Genomic DNA, 18,364 nt, shown 5'->3' on the forward strand with positions numbered 1-18,364 from the left:
TGTTGTCACAGAAAATACACCAATCAAGATCTCCGTTCTGAGCACATTGCCGGGGGGTGGGGGTGGGGGAGAACAAACGTGCTTTGCTTTGATTATTATTAAGTACTACGATCGAGGCTTAACGTAGTTGAAACCGCAATCACATGATTTACAGTAATTGGTTCAGTTGCATAAAAGCAGTCAAGTAAAGCACTTAAGGGTGCACTCTTTTGAAGTACTCGGTATTGGACTCCAAGATATAACAATCACGCAACTCAAGAAATGGCTCCTCCAGTAAGTGGAGGGGGGGGGGGGGGGGTTCTATCTTCTCAGAATGAAGCTTTAAACCTAAAGTTGGAAGATAAGTTTTCTTACTATATCATAGAGATGATTACAAATAAAAAGTGTGAAATGTGACTTTTTCCACAGGAATTGAAGACAAGAAATACTGCAGGATTTTGCCGTGGTGTATTAAACTGTTTATTCTTTTTTCTATTAGCCTAATACAACTCTGTTGATTTTGTTGTTCATTTCCTTGAAGTGATAAATAAAAATCTATACTACACTTGTCGAAATGTTGAAGGTGTTTTAAAACATGTTTTTTTACCACCATTCAAGTCCATCCATTCACTTTACATAGCCAGCTCTTGGAACACTAGTAACATTATCCTAAGAAAGCAGTTTTATTGTTTCCAAGGTAGCGGTTCCAGTAAAAGGGACAGCAACGGGTGGGGAGGGGGGATTCGATCTTATTTCACAGACAAAAGAAAGGACGGTGCAAGCAATGAAGGATAAAGGATCAGGGGGCCACGGTAACCAACTTCAGACCAATAACCTGCTTACCAGTGGAGTGGAAGCTGCTCACAGATGTGCTAGCAGAGAAAATATATACGAGCATCTACGACCGGACGAACAAAAAAGATGCCGGAAAAATTCTAGAGGGAATAAGGACCAGCTGTTAATTGACAAAATGATCATTAAGGACAAGTTTTACGATCGCTTGGGTGGATTATAAAAAAGGCATTCAATCCAAAGAGGAATATTTCAAGGAGGTAGCCTCTCACCGCTGCTTTTCGTTCTGTCTGTGACCCTTTTAACTCTAGTGTTAGGGAAAGTAAGGGCCGTCTATGATCTTGGCAATGGTAACCGGTTGGTCAATCACCTGCTCTCTCTCAGTTATGGACGATCTGAAGCTATATCCGGAAAGAATGAAAGCCAATTGGATTCTCTGATTCAATCAGTTAGAGTGGTTAGTAAGAAAATCTGGATAGAATTAGGAATATCAACGTTTGCAACCCTGATTATTAAAAGGAGAAAAGTGAGTCCAGGGAATCGCCCTTCCCACGAGGATAAAATAACAAGATCGTTGAACAGTGAGAATAGGGAGGGTTATAAGTATTTTAGAGTGCTTGAGGCGGACGATATTAAGCATGAACAAAACAAGGAAAAGATTCATACTTTCGCCGGGTGAGGAAGATACTTAAATCCAAGCTCAACAGAGGGAACACGACTGGACTAAAGAATAGCTACAGTTCATGTTCATGTATCGCAAAACACGTAAACTGATGACCGTCTATCGTGCGCTGCATCCGCAGGCAGATGTACATGTAGAATGAGTATATTTTAAAAGAATTAATTGAATAAAACGAATATGAGGTTAATCTACAGAGTTGATAACAAAAAAGGTAAATTGGCCACCGTAAAGAGATTCAAGTGACCTGTCGCTTTCCCGACTCCGATCGGCGATGAGTCAGGATACGCCGTTTAACCAGTTGGCCAAGATTCCAACAACAATTTATTGCATTAACTTTCATGGCACGTGGTGGAAAACTACAATAACAAAGATCAGAATCGAAAAATGGAATAAAAATAGGGTGAAAACTGAGGAAAAACGCCACGAAAATGATTACTTATACTGTTCACTCCTGGTCGCGACTTAATGTCCGTAATGGTGATGATCCTTGTTACAAAGGAATGAAAAGCTGAAGATAAATGATTTCATCGTACAACTCCGACCCCGACTAATTGTTCTGATTCTCCAGATCACGAGACTTGATAAAACGAGTAACTTTTTAATTGATTCTATCATATTAATTTTAACTAAAACAAAAAGCTAGCGTGACCTGCGTCACAATCCCGTGCCAATTAATATTTACGTTTGGTTATCAACTCTGTAACTTAAAAGGTCAGAGGGTGGGCGTGGAATACCGAGACAAATGGCTTGAATAAATAGCTTGAGGGGTGTCAGGAAAAGATGCTGATATATATAGGCTTGGAGGAAGTTATTAAGGGAGAAGGAGCCAGACAAGGACAAGCCAACATTCTTGAAAGTACGAGCTCAAAGTAGCACATTAATAATAATAATAATAATAATAATAATAATAATAATAATAATAATAATAATAATAATAATAATAATAATAATAATAATAGATCAGGCATTGCGAAGAAACAGTATAAGGAAGGTGATTGACAAGCAGAATATAATGTCTGTATGATAAATATTCCCTGCTGTCTTTGTTTCATGATAAATATTGCCCGAGAAATGTTCATTTAAACTGTTCATTTGAACTTGCTGTTTAAATCTACTGCGTGTGAAATCGACATGCCGTTGAAAACATTAAACGTTTTTCTATTGACGCAATTAAATTTCATCAATTTCTTTGTTTCCGGGGAAACGAGAATCTTCCCCCATCTTATTACCTCGTTAGGCACTTCAGCAGCCGCTGTTCGAGAAGTGAGCCCACGCTCACCGGACCAGCCGAGTGAACCCTAACTCATCCTGTGAACAAAGCGAAACACGCCAAACCATAAAATTCTATTATCATTTAAGCTCTTTCCAGCTTTCCATTGATTCTAGTAATTCAAAGTCAGGCTAAACTCAATTCAGCTGTTGCGATCGATGCTACTCAATTCAGCTGATCCAAATGGAAGCTTGACCTTGTCTCATTTGGAGGTTTCCAAGCGAATCGTGTTCGATTTGACTGTACGGCTGATTCAAATCTTGCGAAATGTTACTTTAGAATGTTATTTACATCGGTAGTGATTTTGGGATTTGCAATCCAGGGTCAAGTTGTTGATCAGAGCCTGGATAACTTATCTAGCGGATTAAGACTGCATTCACACTTGAGAGAATTAAGTTCAATTTGCACAGCTTTAGACGAAACAAGTTTTTCTCAAACGTGTTCTCAAAAAAATTGTTCCCACTGGAAGTCTTGTCAATACTTGAGCCGGCAGTTCACTTCTGCTGGTTTAGACTTAACACAACAGAATAAAAGCTATTATTTGAAGTCAGAGGGAACATAATTTAAAGGCAATTAAAGAAACTAGAACGGAACTGAGTGTTTACTTTAACTTTTGCTGCCACCGGCGCCTTGTGCAATGGTTTGTAAAACACGCAGATGAAAGTTTTCTCGTTTCTGATCCTGCTCTGCTTCGAACCGTCGTCTTTTCTCTTCTTGCTTGGCTTCTTGTTTACGTCTTCGTTCTTCAGACTCTAGGAATCGTCTCTCGGACTCTTGCTGAATTTAAAAAAATTTCTCCATGAAACTTTCCATCTTGTCAGCAGATGTTGACTTTGGCTGTTTTCTTTTCTTGCCTGTATGCTTTGTTCTGAATTCTTTTCAGAAGTAGGTAGGGAAGGTGCATCGCCGTCCTCGCTACCATTGACAGAGACGTTTTCTGCAGTGACAGCCTCACACAAAAATCTCTCCTCATCCAAGCCGTCGGCACTTGACAACACAGATTCGGTTTCCAGTGCATCCAACGTGTTGTCACTACTGCTTGACGATCCACCCGCAACTGACGACAGTGTTGACAGTGGATTTATACTTGGTTTGCGATCTAGCACTTCATCTATTTCCTCATAGAAGGGAAAAGAGTTTTTCCTTGACCCGAGGTATTGTTCAGTGTTTTAGCCTTCTTGGAATAGTATTTCTGCTGCAAGTTGTGCATCTTGGTCTTGCATTGGTCACCGCTTCGACTGTAGCCGCTTTCTTGAAGTTTTATGGCTATGCCTTCCCAAATGTTTTCCTTACGACCCATGGATGAGAGCTGGCGTTGAATATCTTCTTCTGCCCAAAGACCGATGAGTGTTTTCGTCTCAACAAAGCCCCAGTTTTGTGTTTTCCCAGAGACCAAAGAAACGCCACTGTCCGCCATCTTGAAGTTGTTTACAAAAACCACGATCGAAACTACCTCGCGAGGTGGTTATTGTAAGTATGTTTGATCTAGTTTCGCGGGTTCAGTCATCAAGTATGAACGCTTCTTTCAGTCAAACATGTTTCAAACGTGATCAATTTAAACATGATTCGGCCTAGTGTGAACGCGGTCTAAGTCGCTATCCAGCGGACAAAATGTTTTAATATGTTTTATCCACTGGATAATATTATATCCCATCAAATTAAACACCCTGTTGCCATTCCATATTCGAAAAAGAATTAAATTAAAAACTTTTCAGAACTGAAAAAAAGCCGCAACAAATTCGACCGCTTAATTCACGAAGATGTTGTTATCATTAAAGAACTTAGGGGCTATTTACATGGGGGGGGGGGGGGGGGGGACGATCCTAGCACTAGGATGATCCTAGAAGGTGGATCATCCTAGCGCCATATGTTTTCTGTATTCAGTTTACATGCAAAAAGTTGTACTTGTCCCTAGTGCTAGGATCTTTCTAGAGATAGGATCTTCCTAGCTGAGAGATAGGAAGATCCTAGTACTAGGAAGATCCTAGCTCCATGTAAACTACCTTCGCTCGGAAGATCCTAGTACTAGGAACAAAAAAGAACAAAATGGCGGCAGCCGAGCGTTCAGATTTTAAAGGCCGACAATTTTTCTTCTTTTCCTTCTCCTCTTGGTAACCACTCCGACCGAAATTTCTGCATGTAAACTAAATGAAAAGTTGTTTCCCCTTCTAGGATCTTCCTAGTGCTAGGATCTTCCGCCCTCTATGTAAACAGCCCCTTAAACCAACTTTGAACTTGAAAACTGACTCCATCCGCGCTAAGTTGGGCGACTGATCATGATGGTAGAGCGTGGACATTTTAATTAAACAATGCATCGAAAAAGTGATTCAAATTTTAACCCAGAAATTATTTTACTTGCGGAAAACAAAGCTCTTATTCTCTGAGCGGCTGCCTGTAGGGATCGATAATTCGCCGTCAACGACCAATATGTTCGGCTCAAATAACACAAGATTTGTCGACAAAATGGAGGCTAATTAACTCCAATTAGGCCTATTTCCAAAAATAAACTTCAGTCTTTTTAATTTGTCACTCGACGTTAAAAAACTTTCTTCATCGTGTAAAATAAACATACTCTGAGGTTTTTGTTATCCTGGAAAAAGAAAATTGGAGCTGGATATCCCGCCATGTTTACCGCGGTTAGCTATTCACGTCACCTTGTCGACTCCCCTAATTGCGAACTGTTCTCGACAAGTATTGCTTACATTCGGCTTACATTTCAAAGGAAACAAATACTGTGAATTGTTAGGAGTTTTAATTAGAGTATTAGAGAAACATCTTAATTCGTTAGGACACGAAGTAGACTAAGCTTATATATTAAGCCATACAGTGTATTTTATTTGACCGAACAGAAAATAGGGTGTCTTGAAAACGAAGACCTCTGAAACGAAGACCCTAAGACCCCAAAACTCGAAAACGTAGAGCCCCAAAATTTCTGAGTGTAAGTACAAAAAAATAGAATAACATAAAAAATACATTCATACCTCAAGTGAAATTTAATTCCTTCCTCTGGTCCTATATGGTTTTTATAAACTACAGGGAGGTTATCCGCCATCTTGAGCTGAGTAACCGCTCTCCCAGGGAGCGCTGACCGGAAGTGCGTTGCAGACCCTTTCCATCCCAATTTCGTCGGTGGTTTTGTCGCCGGGAGAGACTCTTGGGAGTCCTGGGGATTTCTCAGTCTCTCCCAGCTACCAACCAATGGAACCTTGGCGCTTTTGTTTCATGTTTTCTTTTGTTATTGTGTTTGGGTGTTTTTTTGGGGAAGTGGGGGTTAGGGGAACTTTTTTTCGGTAGTTAATTTGTGTCCTAAATATACGAATTCATGCCTCTTTATTGGCTCATGAGAAACGCAATCAATGTTTCTTAACCCTAAAACAATACCTAAACAAAAATAAACTAATTACCTTTTTTAGTTTAAAAGGAGATGGCCGGCAACAGAAGAATAAACAAACAAATTGTTCAAAGAAAAAGGTCAGGAATGCGGGCTCCACAAAGGGCTACATACCACCTTTCAAACATAAGGGAACAACATCCCCCCCCCCCTCTCCCCCTTCCACCTCCCACCTCCCACTCTTCCAATTTTCGGACCGCAAATAAATTTAATATCATGTATGACGTACCACTAAATCGCATTTTGCCCCGGAAAAGCTACCATAAAATGCCATGGCATAGAATCTGAGCCGCTGTGAAGGGTATGGTCTCAATCAGGTAAGTCTGGGATAGGTTATAGAAATATAAGCGAATAGGGTACATTTTACGGGGAGGCTGATAGTCTCCTTCGCAGCCGTTTTTTGGGCTGTCACGCAACGCTCCCCAAAAAAACGTCTGCGAGGGGCTGATAAATTTTGTTAATTGACACTCGGAATTGAAGAGCCTCAAAATCATTACAGCAACATAATAGCAACTTTCATAATATAAAGCCGTAAGGCTTCATTTCTTTTGCTCTCACGATCGCGTGGTTGTAATTCCGAGAAGGAGGGATTCACACTCGTTTCTTTGCTAGTTGGTAATTAAATAAAAACCCAGCAGCGCAACTTAGACGTTCGGAAACGCGCTTCCGGTCCAGTGGAGCGGAAAACGCACCTCCGGTCAGTATACCATGGGAGCGTGCTTACTCAGCTCAAGATGGCGGATAACCTCCCTGTAGTTTATAAAAACCATATAGGACCAGAGCAAGGAATTAAATTTCGTTTGAGGTATAAATGTATTTTTTATGTTATTTTATTTTTTTGTACTTACACTCAGAAATTTTGGCGGTCTTCGTTTTCGAGTTTTTGGGGTCTTAGGGTCTTCGGTTTAGAGGTCTTCGTTTTCGAGACACCCCAGAAAATACCTGTGCGCAAGTGCTTGAAGTCGTACGCGTGTAATTTGAAAAGGAAGATAAATAACAAATAAACAAACAATTTGCCGATTCCTCAAGACGTCAGGATGTCAAGAGATTTATTCATAGATAAACATTTTCAGGGATAATGAAATGCCTGTTTTATAATATTTGTAGCAATTTCAAAACTGACAACTCCCGTCTACGAGTAGAAGGCAAAACAAATACACACCATTTAGCGTTAGTTTTATACCATGAATTGTTGTTCATTCTTACTTTCTAATTTTTATTATATGCTTGGCCGTAGTATACCTGTAAACTAGTTGATTAAACTTAGCGTAAATCCCATGTTAAATAAATAAAAAGTATCGTATCGCTCGGCGGACGAGATTTTATCTTACCCTGAGATTTGTTGTACTTGATATCTCTGAAGCTTGAAGTTTTTCAAGTTAAATAAAGTGAAAATACGGGTAAAAACGGAAAATATTGCAATTACATGTAAGAATACAACGTTTGCATATTCCGTCGAAAGACGAGAAAAATATAGACTGAAATATTATGTCAGTACGTAATTCAACGTTTATCATCTCATGGCAATCTCAATTCAAACGAACAAAATAAACCAAAAGAAAGCCTTCAGAAGAATTGCTTCAAGAATTGCTTACCGCTATTCGCGGTAAGCCGCCACTAAGTGAAGAACAAAATCCGATCGCCTAAGTTTTGACTCATGATATTGGAATTTTTTTCACCCGACTTTTAGTTCTTAGCTTTTATAGTTTTATGCCATGAATTGTTGTTCATTCTTAGTTTCTTATTTTGAGTATATGCTTGGCCTTAGTTTACCTGTAAACTAGTTGATTAAACTTAGCGTAAATCCCACGTTAAATAAATGAAAGTATCGTATCGTTCGGCGTACGAGGTTTTATTTTATTGAATTTTATTTATTTTTTTGACCTTTTGTCGGTAAATATCCAGTGCTATTTACCTCCCCTCTAGTGAATAATTGTTAATTATTTCCTAATTTCCAAGGCGTTCGCGCCAAAACACGAACTACCGTTACAAAGCGATGCCCTAGAAGAGCCAAAAACTGAATAATATATATCAATCCATAAAGAAGTTGGATGTCTCTAAAATTATTAACCTCAACAAAGGAGAGCAGAAAGATAATCCATGATACGTTAATGAGTCCATATATGACTAAAGCCATGTTTCTAAGTTTAACGAGTTCGTCTTTCAGCTTAGCAGTCTGGTTAAAGGCACTGAGCTCCGGAATGAGGCACGCTTGACGGAAACCTCCCCAGAATTCATACTCAATACCGTCGTCTTGGTTGTCAACGTCCATGTAGTACAACGGAAGACGATCAAGTTCACGACGTGTGTGCTGGATTTTCTCCTGTCCTGAATTTGAAAATCATAACAATATAAAAAGCAAAAATGAGTTAAAATATATAAAAAGAACACAATCCACAATTATTTTGATGACTTGTGATTGGTCAAAATGCGTCGTCTTCGATGGGTGAGAATTCAAAAATGAGCCAACATTGTTATATTATATAGCTTTAAGATAAGATTCCTCCTTTGGTACCTCTATCGCGCAATTTCAAATCACAGTGTTCATGACAATTGTTAAACATGTTTTCTCAATTTTTAAAACCTTGCTGCTTTACGGTTATTTGTTCAATCAAGGCTAAATTTCTCAGTTAAGGGGTTGATAGGTATACGATTTTGAGTAACAATGAGACTACATGCCGTTTTCATAGGCACAAGAAAGTCTACTAGGTGATTCGCTCAGGAAAGCTAGTTTACACTGTATCCCCATCTGGTGGAAGCGCACTACAAGTTAGAAACCGATGAGTAAGCGTGATACATTGAAATAAACTCTAGATAAATAAATCGGTTTTTTGTTTTAATTTATTTTTTTACCTTGATCAGGATACTTTAGTTTGAGAATTCCAAATATTAGCCTGCTAAAATGGCCGGGTTTGTGGATGTCAAGAGTTTCTTTCACGCTTTCCTTTCCCATCGTTTTTAAATCCTCCAAGTCACTGGGCTCTGCATATCCACTTGATTTAAACGTGGGCCAGTATTCCCCAAGGCCAAGTTCTTCCAACCATTCTTTTACATTGTCCTGTACCACAAACAAGTTGTCAGTGACAAACCACCATAATCTAATAGCAATGTGACGGCGTTATCGCCTTTTGCAGTTCATCCTGCTTGAAGGAAGGCGAAGGGGAATAGGCCTTATCACGGTTTTCGACGCCATTTTGACAAGTAGTCTAACAGGCTCGAAATAACAGTGTTTGTATGGAAATCAGATGTCAAATAATTTTCATAAAACATCTTTTCTGAAAAATTCATGAATTGGAAACTTTTGGCACTAGATAAAGGATTTTAAGCAAGAATTTGGAGGGATGTAGCTGTGCCAGAAAGCGTCCAGTCGTGTTTTGAACTTTCCATACATTTCCCTGTATCTTTTTCCCGCGAGCTATTTTTAGAGCAGTTCACGGCTGGTTCGCTAACAGACAAATGTATGGAAAGTTCAAAACACGACTGGACGCTTTCTGGCACAGCTATATCCCTCCAATTTTTTTTTCTTAAAATCCTTTTCCTATTGCCAAAAGGTTTCAATTCATGAATTTTTCAGAAGCGATGTTTTATGAAAATTATTTGACATTGGATTTCCATACAAACACTGTTATTTCGAGCCTGTTTGCCTACTCGTCAAAATGGCGTCGAAAACCGTGATAAGGCCTATTAGACGCACAATCCAAAAGCGTTGGACTCAGTTGTTTCCTTCCTTTCTTTCCCTTTACTAGCGCCTCCCTCATAGGTTAAACTCGGTAATAAGGTACTAAGTACTTCAAATAAGAGAAGTGAAATAATACGTATTTCAAAATACGTATTTAATTAAGAGGATTTCACCTGAAAGGAAATATACAGTCTGCACAGTTAAATTAGAGGAAGTCCACGATATTTCGTATCTAAAATGTACCAAGACGTATCGACAATCACCAACAAGACATCTAAAGTACTGGGGATGGCATTGCGAAATCATCATTATAATTGTTCCAAATCAGTGAGAGAAACAGAGTATAAAACACAAGTTCGACCAATACTTGAATAAGCAAAGTTGTCAAAGTTGTTCTACGTCCACAAATTTAACAATGTTTTGACGAAATTATTATCAATCCGAGGAAAGAAGTATAAACAAGCCGACGACAGTTTGTTTTTTAACACTGAGAACAAAGCGCAAATGAACGAAGTTTGATCGCGATTTTTTCGAGTGGAATGCAAGTTAGAAGGAGAGCAAACTCGAGAAATCAAAACACTACTTGTCTAACAATTGAGAGAATTTTAGGCTCATAAGCTTAACGTCTAAAACAAGAACATAGTAATACTCCACATATTGAAACAAAATAAAAAAAAAAAAACACCAACGAAACAACAACAACAAAGAGGGAAAAAAAAACGTTTAGATAGAGTTAAAACGATTTTTTTTCATTCGAAGTTATAGCCGTTATGAGTGTGAGTCCTGCCCAAAACACGTCTGTAGAATTTCCCTTTCAGTGCTGATTCATTTTAAGTGTTAAAGCTAACTTACTGGGATGCCTTCCTCGATCTCCAACCGAGGGATCTTTTTGATTTCTCGTAGTAGCTTCTGGCGATGCCCCCTTATCTTAATGCCAATCTTTAAAAGATCCTAACAAGACAAATGGCCACAAGAAAAAAGAAAGAAAAAAGACAAGAATATAATATTTTTCACTTGCAAGACGGCAAGGGTCTGAAGTCTTATATATCAGAATACTAGAGGCTTTCCATACTCAGACAAGAACGCTTGCGCCCTCACCCCTTACTAGGCTTTTCTGCATTATGCTAGCATTTTTTTCGAGCATTTAAATGAGGCAAAAGGATTAATCATTAATGGAGCATTTTGGTGGCATTTTCACGGAAAAATTGATTCTTATTTTCAGAGGAAATAAAAAAAAAATATTTTTTTAAAGAGAAAATAAAGACTTGTACTCGAAATTCAAAAAAATTTCAAATGTCACCCTAATACAGCCCAGTGGAAACTGAGGAGAAGTCAGAGTTTAAGGCTTCAAGAGTCAAAGCCTCCAAGGCGGCCATGTTTGTTTCTGTGTTACCTTCATTTGATAGTGTCAGCGTTAACACCGTGTTAAAATCTCTTTATGAGTATTATTCGAGCATTTAAGTGACCATTTTGAGGAAGACGGAGCATTTTAGTGAAAAAAAAAAAGAGCATTAAGGTGGAGCATTTTAGTGGGGAAACAAAAGCATAATGTACAAAAGCCTACCCCTTACAGTCGATCTACGTCACGCGTGGCCAGTATTTCCGAGAATGAAATGAACATTCGCAATCCTCTTTGTAATGTCCGGCATTTGAATGGAATGTTGAACATTTCTCTGGAAATCTTTCCGAAAAAAAACGCATTAACGGGAAAAAAGATTCAAACTACTCAAGGGAAACAATTGTTATTCTTGAAATACTTTATAATGCTGTAATGTAAAGAAAAAGTCATAGCTTTATACCGTCAATGAACTAGGGAAATTTCTATGGGAACGCTGAAATCTTGGAAACTGACATCTAAATTTCAAAACTCCGTTTAAATTTCAAAAATACCGGTGACGCATGACATGGATTGACTGTAAGTGTTCTAACACACACATATATCCACTGACGTTCTATCGCGAAAGCTGTTCTCTTAAGGCTACGCTACTCACTATCTCTTCTGTTTAGATAGTGAGTAGAGTGAGTAGCCTAACAGTAGTGTGCGGTTTTCAAGAAAAAGGAGACCGCTTCTCTCCGGTTTGGAAGTGTCTGTGAAGGGGATTTGGGTAATGTACGAGTCAAGGCAGTCCCAGTAAATTTCAATAAAAGCTCAGAATTCATTTTGCCTCGACCGTACAGCGAAGACTTGAGATGGCGGGCAATATGGATTCTGAGCTTTTTATCTAAATTTATTGGGTATTTCAAAGACTACCTTTCAGCATTGTCGCGTACGCTTTTATGCTTTTTTGGACAAACCTTTGTCCAAACAGCTGTATACGTGAGGTTTCAACTGCTTACTGCTAGTCTTCATCAGGTGATGAGGTCAAAAGGTTACGCAGCACTATTGTAACCTGCAGTCGACCTCAACCTGTTTAGTTTGACAGAGTTTTACTTTAATTATTGTATTATTCATTAGTTTAATTATTTGCTCGTTCTTCTGTCAGTGGGACCAAAAATACCGCGTCTGTTATTCCAAATAACAGTCCCGTGTTGTCATATCCATGCTCACGAAACTTGGGCGCGTAACCCTGTAATCACAAACGAACACAAAGTTATACTCAAATAACATAATAGTATCAATGCATATTGCCTTTGTATATTTCATTAATTTCTTTCTAAGGCTACTTTACCTTGAAATCCTCAGTCAGCCATTTTTCCACTGGTAAGTTTAGATCCGAATAAAAAGCTTCTTGTTTGAGTGCTGACAGGGGGTGTCCGTTTTCATCTGAGCAAAGAAAGATAACTTCAGATTACATAATGGTCACTCTTGACATTATTAGCACTGGCACTTATTATTTATCATTTATTTTGCTGTATTGTGATATTCACCCTGTTTACGTATATTTATTCTTTTATCATTCAGCTTTAATACTTGCGAAATTTTGTAGGGGTGGGAGGGGGGGGGGGGGGGGACCCGGGAGGACGAAACAATAGGCTGTTATTATTAGATATTGTTAGAAGCTTTGCTATTACTTCAAGAAATCGAACCTTTCTATTTTAATACGAGTTCCTTAAAAATCTGTCTAACTTCTTGGAAAATGAATGTTATTGTTATACGACTCTTGGTGTTCTTGGTTATGACCAAAGGAAAGGTTAAATTAATTGTAACATGGTCCTTTGAAATGCGGAATTTCAGTAGGCAATTTACGTAGGAGATTGATGTTAGTAATGCAGACCTAAGGGTAGACTTTGAAGGCTCGAGCCAAACTTGAATGATAGTTCAGAATTTATCATCGTGTGGATTTTACTTCTTTGCTGTCGAGCTGCATCTGCAATTATTTCTGTCGACGGTGTGCTTAATGCTGTGTATGGAAAGCTTATTAGTCCTTGGTCTTCTTGGTGCCCCTTGCTCATGACAAACTGAATTGCGAAATCAAGTGGACTAATTGAAGAGGGGCTGCATATACTGATATCACTAGGACATGACAAGTCTTTCCCTCCGGAATCTGGTTGAAGTGGAAAGTTATTTTGGGACTCACTACATGGATTGTGCGTTGAGCTGCATAAATTTGTTCTTTCATGTCCAGACAATATGCCGTTGCTAATTGAAGAGTCGGCAATATTTTCGAGAGGATGACTCTCGTTAGAACGACAAAACGATGCATCTTGATCCTCTGCCGTAGCCTCTTTCACTGACATGTGGAGTCCTTTTGAAATTGCCTCAGTTTGGACTGACTGCTCAGGCAATACTCCAAATGCTGCATTATTTGAGCGCACTCCGCTTTCAACTCTAGGACTTGATTCTGCAGCTTCTTTTGACTTCACCATTTGGAAAGAACTACCTTGATTCTTTCTCGGGATTTCATTTGGAGAATATACTGCTAAGGTAGCTCTGTCATTATTTAGATTGACATCGACGTGAGCTTGAACGTGCGTGGATCCTTCAGAAGGTGAAATTAAAAAATTGGTTTTGCATAGGCCTTCTGAAATTTTCTTCTTCAAGTTTCCATCCAGCCGTTTTTCAGTTTTAGCTTTTAAGAGTTCTTTATCCTCTATATAAGTGACTCGGTTTCCTTGTGCACTGAAGGGTATAGTGTCTTCGCTCGTTGTGTTGTCTGAGTGGCCGTTAATCTAACGTATGATAAGAGAATACCAAGTGTTAAGTTTCTTACATGTACTAAAAAATATCAGGTCATAATAATAATTAATAATAATTAATATTTGTATGGCGCAAATTAGCATGTGAATATGATCAAATGCGCCTAACAAATTGTATATGTAAAAAATAAAAAATAAAAAGTAAAAATAAAAAATAATTAATTAAAAATAGTTATTTACAATTCTTACAGTCCTTACATCGTATTGTAAGCAACTCATGACAAAAGACAGCAACAACAACAACTTAAAAAAATAACCAAATCTATCTTCAAAAATAGAGCTCTTTCATAAATGGGGAGCCTAATTGGTGTTGCTTTTTATGCATTTAAATTAGCCTCACTGGCCTCGTAAGCATGAGTAAAAAGAAAAGAATTTTCGCTCGAAAGCGAGGTCAAGAAGGCTTATTTGCAAGCACGTAAAAGAATAATAATTCTGCCCACCATTATGAAAGAGGTCTATAATGTAGTTGTACAATTATATTGTGCAAGAACTCGACCAGGACGTAAGAGTGGGGTGCCTTAACTATGAGTAACGTAGTCAGGAAAAAAAATAAAACAAAAAAAACAACTAAAAAACCGAGGGTTATAGCACAGGGTCAGGGCGGGTAGAGGTTAAGTTGAGTGTCTTATTTCTCATTGGCTTACATGGAGGGGTGGAAGTATGGGATTCATGGACGAACGGACAGACGGACGGAAGGACGGTTGAAGTCACGTCAAAACTGACAATAAAATTTCTCACATTAATGGGTTATTATAATTCCTTACCTATGATGCTCTAAGCGCACGCCTTCGGCCTGCAGAGCTCCGCTATTATTGCGAAAGTTGATTAAATTAATTTTCACAGACATGAGAAAGAATAGGTTAACGGGGAGAAAAGACACGCCCTCAAGTTTGTTTTAGTATTGGGTCTGGTAATTAATTAATTAATTAATTAATTAATTAATTATCTAGTTAATAAACTAAAATCTCTAATAATCCACGCACAACCCTTCTTTTTTATCTATTAATACTTGACGCTCCTCGTACCCTGTCCTCTTTTGTAGCTTCCTGGTTATTAGCATACTTCAACTGTCCTGATTCCTCCTGTTTTCCACAGCAGGCGCAAAGTTTCTTCAGCCATTTCTTAAAGTACTTGTACCAGTCGTCACCTTCTGAGACAGATTTTCCTTCCCTTGTCCCTTTAAACGAAACATTACACGACGTTTTTGTTTATGTATACAGTTTAAGGTTTAAAAATGTTCTAAAACAGCTGCTACTTAGAATGCTTACTAAAAGAAGTAGATCTTAAAAGGAGTGTAAATGAAAATCGTTGAACATTTGTTTAAAGAAAACGAAAGCCACGTTTTCCATAAATCACTGAATGATTTGTAAGGCAACATGAAATCGTTGTGGCTATTTTCAAGTTCAAGTTTTATTGTTTCCACATACAGCTATTTCAATTAACGTTGTCGGATTAAAATCAAGCTAAAAGACAAGACCGCAATGTTTTGTGGGATTATTTTTTATGAATAATTTCATCAAAAACATCCCTGCACGTGCAGGTCATTGTACTGCTAATTACAACGTATTGTTTTCTCCAGGTATGGCTGATTTTGATGAATTTATTCATAAAAATCCCACGTAAACTTTCGGTTTTGTCTTTTAGCTTCATGCTTTGAACCGACAACGTTAATTGAAATAGCTGTATACTCTTTTACAACACTAGAGCAACGTACAAGGATTTAAGAAAGAATGTGGAGGTGTCAAGAAGAGTTTACGCACCGTATCTCATACCAAAAAAATATCATGTTAAACGTTTATTACCTCAGATATGTTAACTAGGTCGAACAATCGCTGCGACTTTTTCACAAAATTAATTGAAAACACTGAATGTGTTGCGGTAGGTCAAGATTCATTGAATGAGACCTTACCATGGCAACCAATTTAAAACAGGTGTCGTTGGTGTGCAACTGTTCTAACTTCGATTGAGTTTCATATCGTTTTGCTCAAATTTGATTCCTTTCCTAAAGTTTGATAGAAAGAAACAAATCCAAGAAAGCGGATTCAAGATGGTCGCCATTGGCAAATCATGACGAAATTCCTACATCAGGTGACGTGGACATCTCCTTCCTTGGAGTATCTCGAAGGAAACACCCTTGAATATATTGTTATCCCTCCAAGTTTAACTCTCATGGCGCCAATTAAAGACTTATGTTGTCCGAGCTATTTTGAAGCAATCAAGAGAACAACCGACTATAGAAAGCAAATCAATAAACCTACCCCAAGACCTGTCCGTTATATTGCAAAGAGAATAAATTGTTAGGAGTAGACCACTAGACGGAAGACACAGAAGATACCAAACTCCTTGTAAAAGACAGGTGAACTCCGTCGGATGCAGCAGTGCAGCAGCAACAAAAATACCAGGTAATGCAGCCGCGTAAGTAGCCGGTAGATGATGTTGTAAACTTTTAGGCTCAGGAGTAACGGTTGTGTTTAGTATTGATGTCAGTTTAGCGCCTCTTTCCTGTAAATTCCTTGAAACTTGTAGACCTACACCAATCACAATAATGCATATGATTACAGCAAAAACAAACGTCAGTATTTTGGACACCTTGAACTGGAAATGTTGTGAAGTGAAGAGGCAAACCAATGTATAGGCAAAAACCGTAAGAGAGAGGAGAACAATCGTGGTTTTTCCATTCGAATCGATGCCCGAGAAAGCCATTCCACCGACTATGAACAAAATGACTCCTGAAGGTCTGAAAAAGAGGAGATTATGTTTCAGTAATTGAGGTCCAATTTTCTCTACGAGACGTGCAATATTTTTCAGAAAATACAGCTCTTGCTATGCTATGGGCCTTATTTAATGCTTTTAATGGAATGTCAACTTAAAGATTTGGACTTCAGTAAGGCTTGGTGATTTTGAACCGCTTGTGCACAGCGTGTCACAGCTTGTGTCGCTGTTCACATAATAAGCATTTCCAAATATCCGCTCTCTCTCTATATATATATTTAGCTAAGTCTAAGGTGGAGCTCCAAATTACTTTTTATAACAGCATTTATAGAAGTCTGCTTATTGTATGAACGTAATAACCTTACAAGTTGCTCATCCATTCTGCAGTTATATATATTTTTAGTGCATATGCAGCAAACTGCTCATCAACAACAACATAATAGCAATATAATAAAAGAGGGCAAAATGCTTTCTTCATTTTGTGTCCAAAAACAACGAGTTTCTTTGGATGTCGACTTTTTAAGCCGGGTTGTTTGCACCAAAAATACATGGAAATCAAATGCTGCAGCTACAAAGGAAATCCCTAAAGGTTAATTTTCGTGACCCTTACAAGAAACAGCATAAGATTATTTTTGTCAAAAGCTAAAAACTTGAATTGGATTGATTTCATTTTGTCGGATTGAGAAACGCAAATCAATCACGTCGACCAAGTGCTTTCACCTCGCTACTTCTTCTTACAACGAACGATAACTGAACATGACAGCGTCTTTTTAATGCGAGGTAAGGAGCAGGTCAAATTCAGTGGAAGAAATTACTCTGCAAGTTCCTTCTTTGGATCCACCATTTGCTATTTTTATCGATCTATAATCGTGTGATTTTCAAGAGATAGGAAACTTCACAGTGCAGGTGAACAATTAATTGATTTTATCGTTGTTAGTTTGCTCCTAAATTAAAGTTGTACTCTCTCAGACTCATTATTATTATTATTATTATTATTATTATTATTATTAGCCTTTCACAAGACTAACATTCACAATAATAAACACAACGTATACTACTTATAACAATTAAGATACTGACGTTAACAAGACATACTATTTTACTGACTATAACCCCAGTATACTTTAAAACATACAATACTTATCATACGTATACTGCTGACTCTACAAACAATATTTACGATACTTACAATACTCACAATGTTCTGGTTGCCTAATTAGCTTACACGAAGCTTAATAACGCTATGCATTACAAGAAGAAGTGACTCTTAATTACATGTGTATAATGGTAACTCTTCTCGTCAGTTTTGTTTGTTTTGTACGCTACGAAAAAATTAAGTAATTTGTTTGTTTGCTTGCCTACGGCGAGTGTTTTATTCACTGTTTTCCGAAGTTCCTTGATGGTTTTAAGAAAACTTTTGTCCTCTGTGTAATAAAAGGGTAAACGAAATGATTCCTCGTAGATTAAGGATAATTAAATTTTCAATTGTATTTCCAAAGTCTTCGCAATTTGCCCTTGTCGCGCAATTTGGGAAACATATAAAAATGCGCTTGAAAATTAATCCTAATTAATTTATTATGCAGGGGAGTGACTAAGGAATCCTCTTAAACCCCCCCAAAAAAACTATTTCAGTTGAACTGACATTCTAAGCTACATGATTATGTGAGTGGGGGTCCAAAAAATATCAAAATATTACGTACAATGTAGGTAAATATTCAGAAC

At 38.0% G+C, this 18,364-nt stretch overlaps 1 protein-coding gene across 1 annotated transcript in view; it reads right to left on the reverse strand.

The window, feature by feature from the left end:
- Positions 1–7,209: 7,209 nt before the first annotated feature.
- The window catches only part of LOC146459629 (uncharacterized), a 29,142-nt gene continuing 17,987 nt past the window's right edge, over positions 7,210–18,364 (reverse strand). The window contains exons 9-16 of the mRNA XM_085089378.1: positions 16,189–16,667; positions 14,956–15,107; positions 13,312–13,903; positions 12,463–12,557; positions 12,292–12,360; positions 10,646–10,744; positions 8,968–9,172; positions 7,210–8,442 (exon numbers count right to left, since the gene is read on the reverse strand). Coding sequence (XP_084945504.1) covers positions 8,051–8,442; positions 8,968–9,172; positions 10,646–10,744; positions 12,292–12,360; positions 12,463–12,557; positions 13,312–13,903; positions 14,956–15,107; positions 16,189–16,667 — 2,083 coding nt within the window. The 3' untranslated portion in view covers positions 7,210–8,050. The remainder of the gene's footprint in view (positions 8,443–8,967; positions 9,173–10,645; positions 10,745–12,291; positions 12,361–12,462; positions 12,558–13,311; positions 13,904–14,955; positions 15,108–16,188; positions 16,668–18,364) is intronic.

The sequence above is a fragment of the Pavona decussata genome, unplaced genomic scaffold (assembly GCF_977016875.1).
Source record: "Pavona decussata unplaced genomic scaffold, jaPavDecu1.1 SCAFFOLD_218, whole genome shotgun sequence".
In the NCBI taxonomy this organism is placed as follows: Eukaryota; Metazoa; Cnidaria; class Anthozoa; order Scleractinia; family Agariciidae; genus Pavona; species Pavona decussata.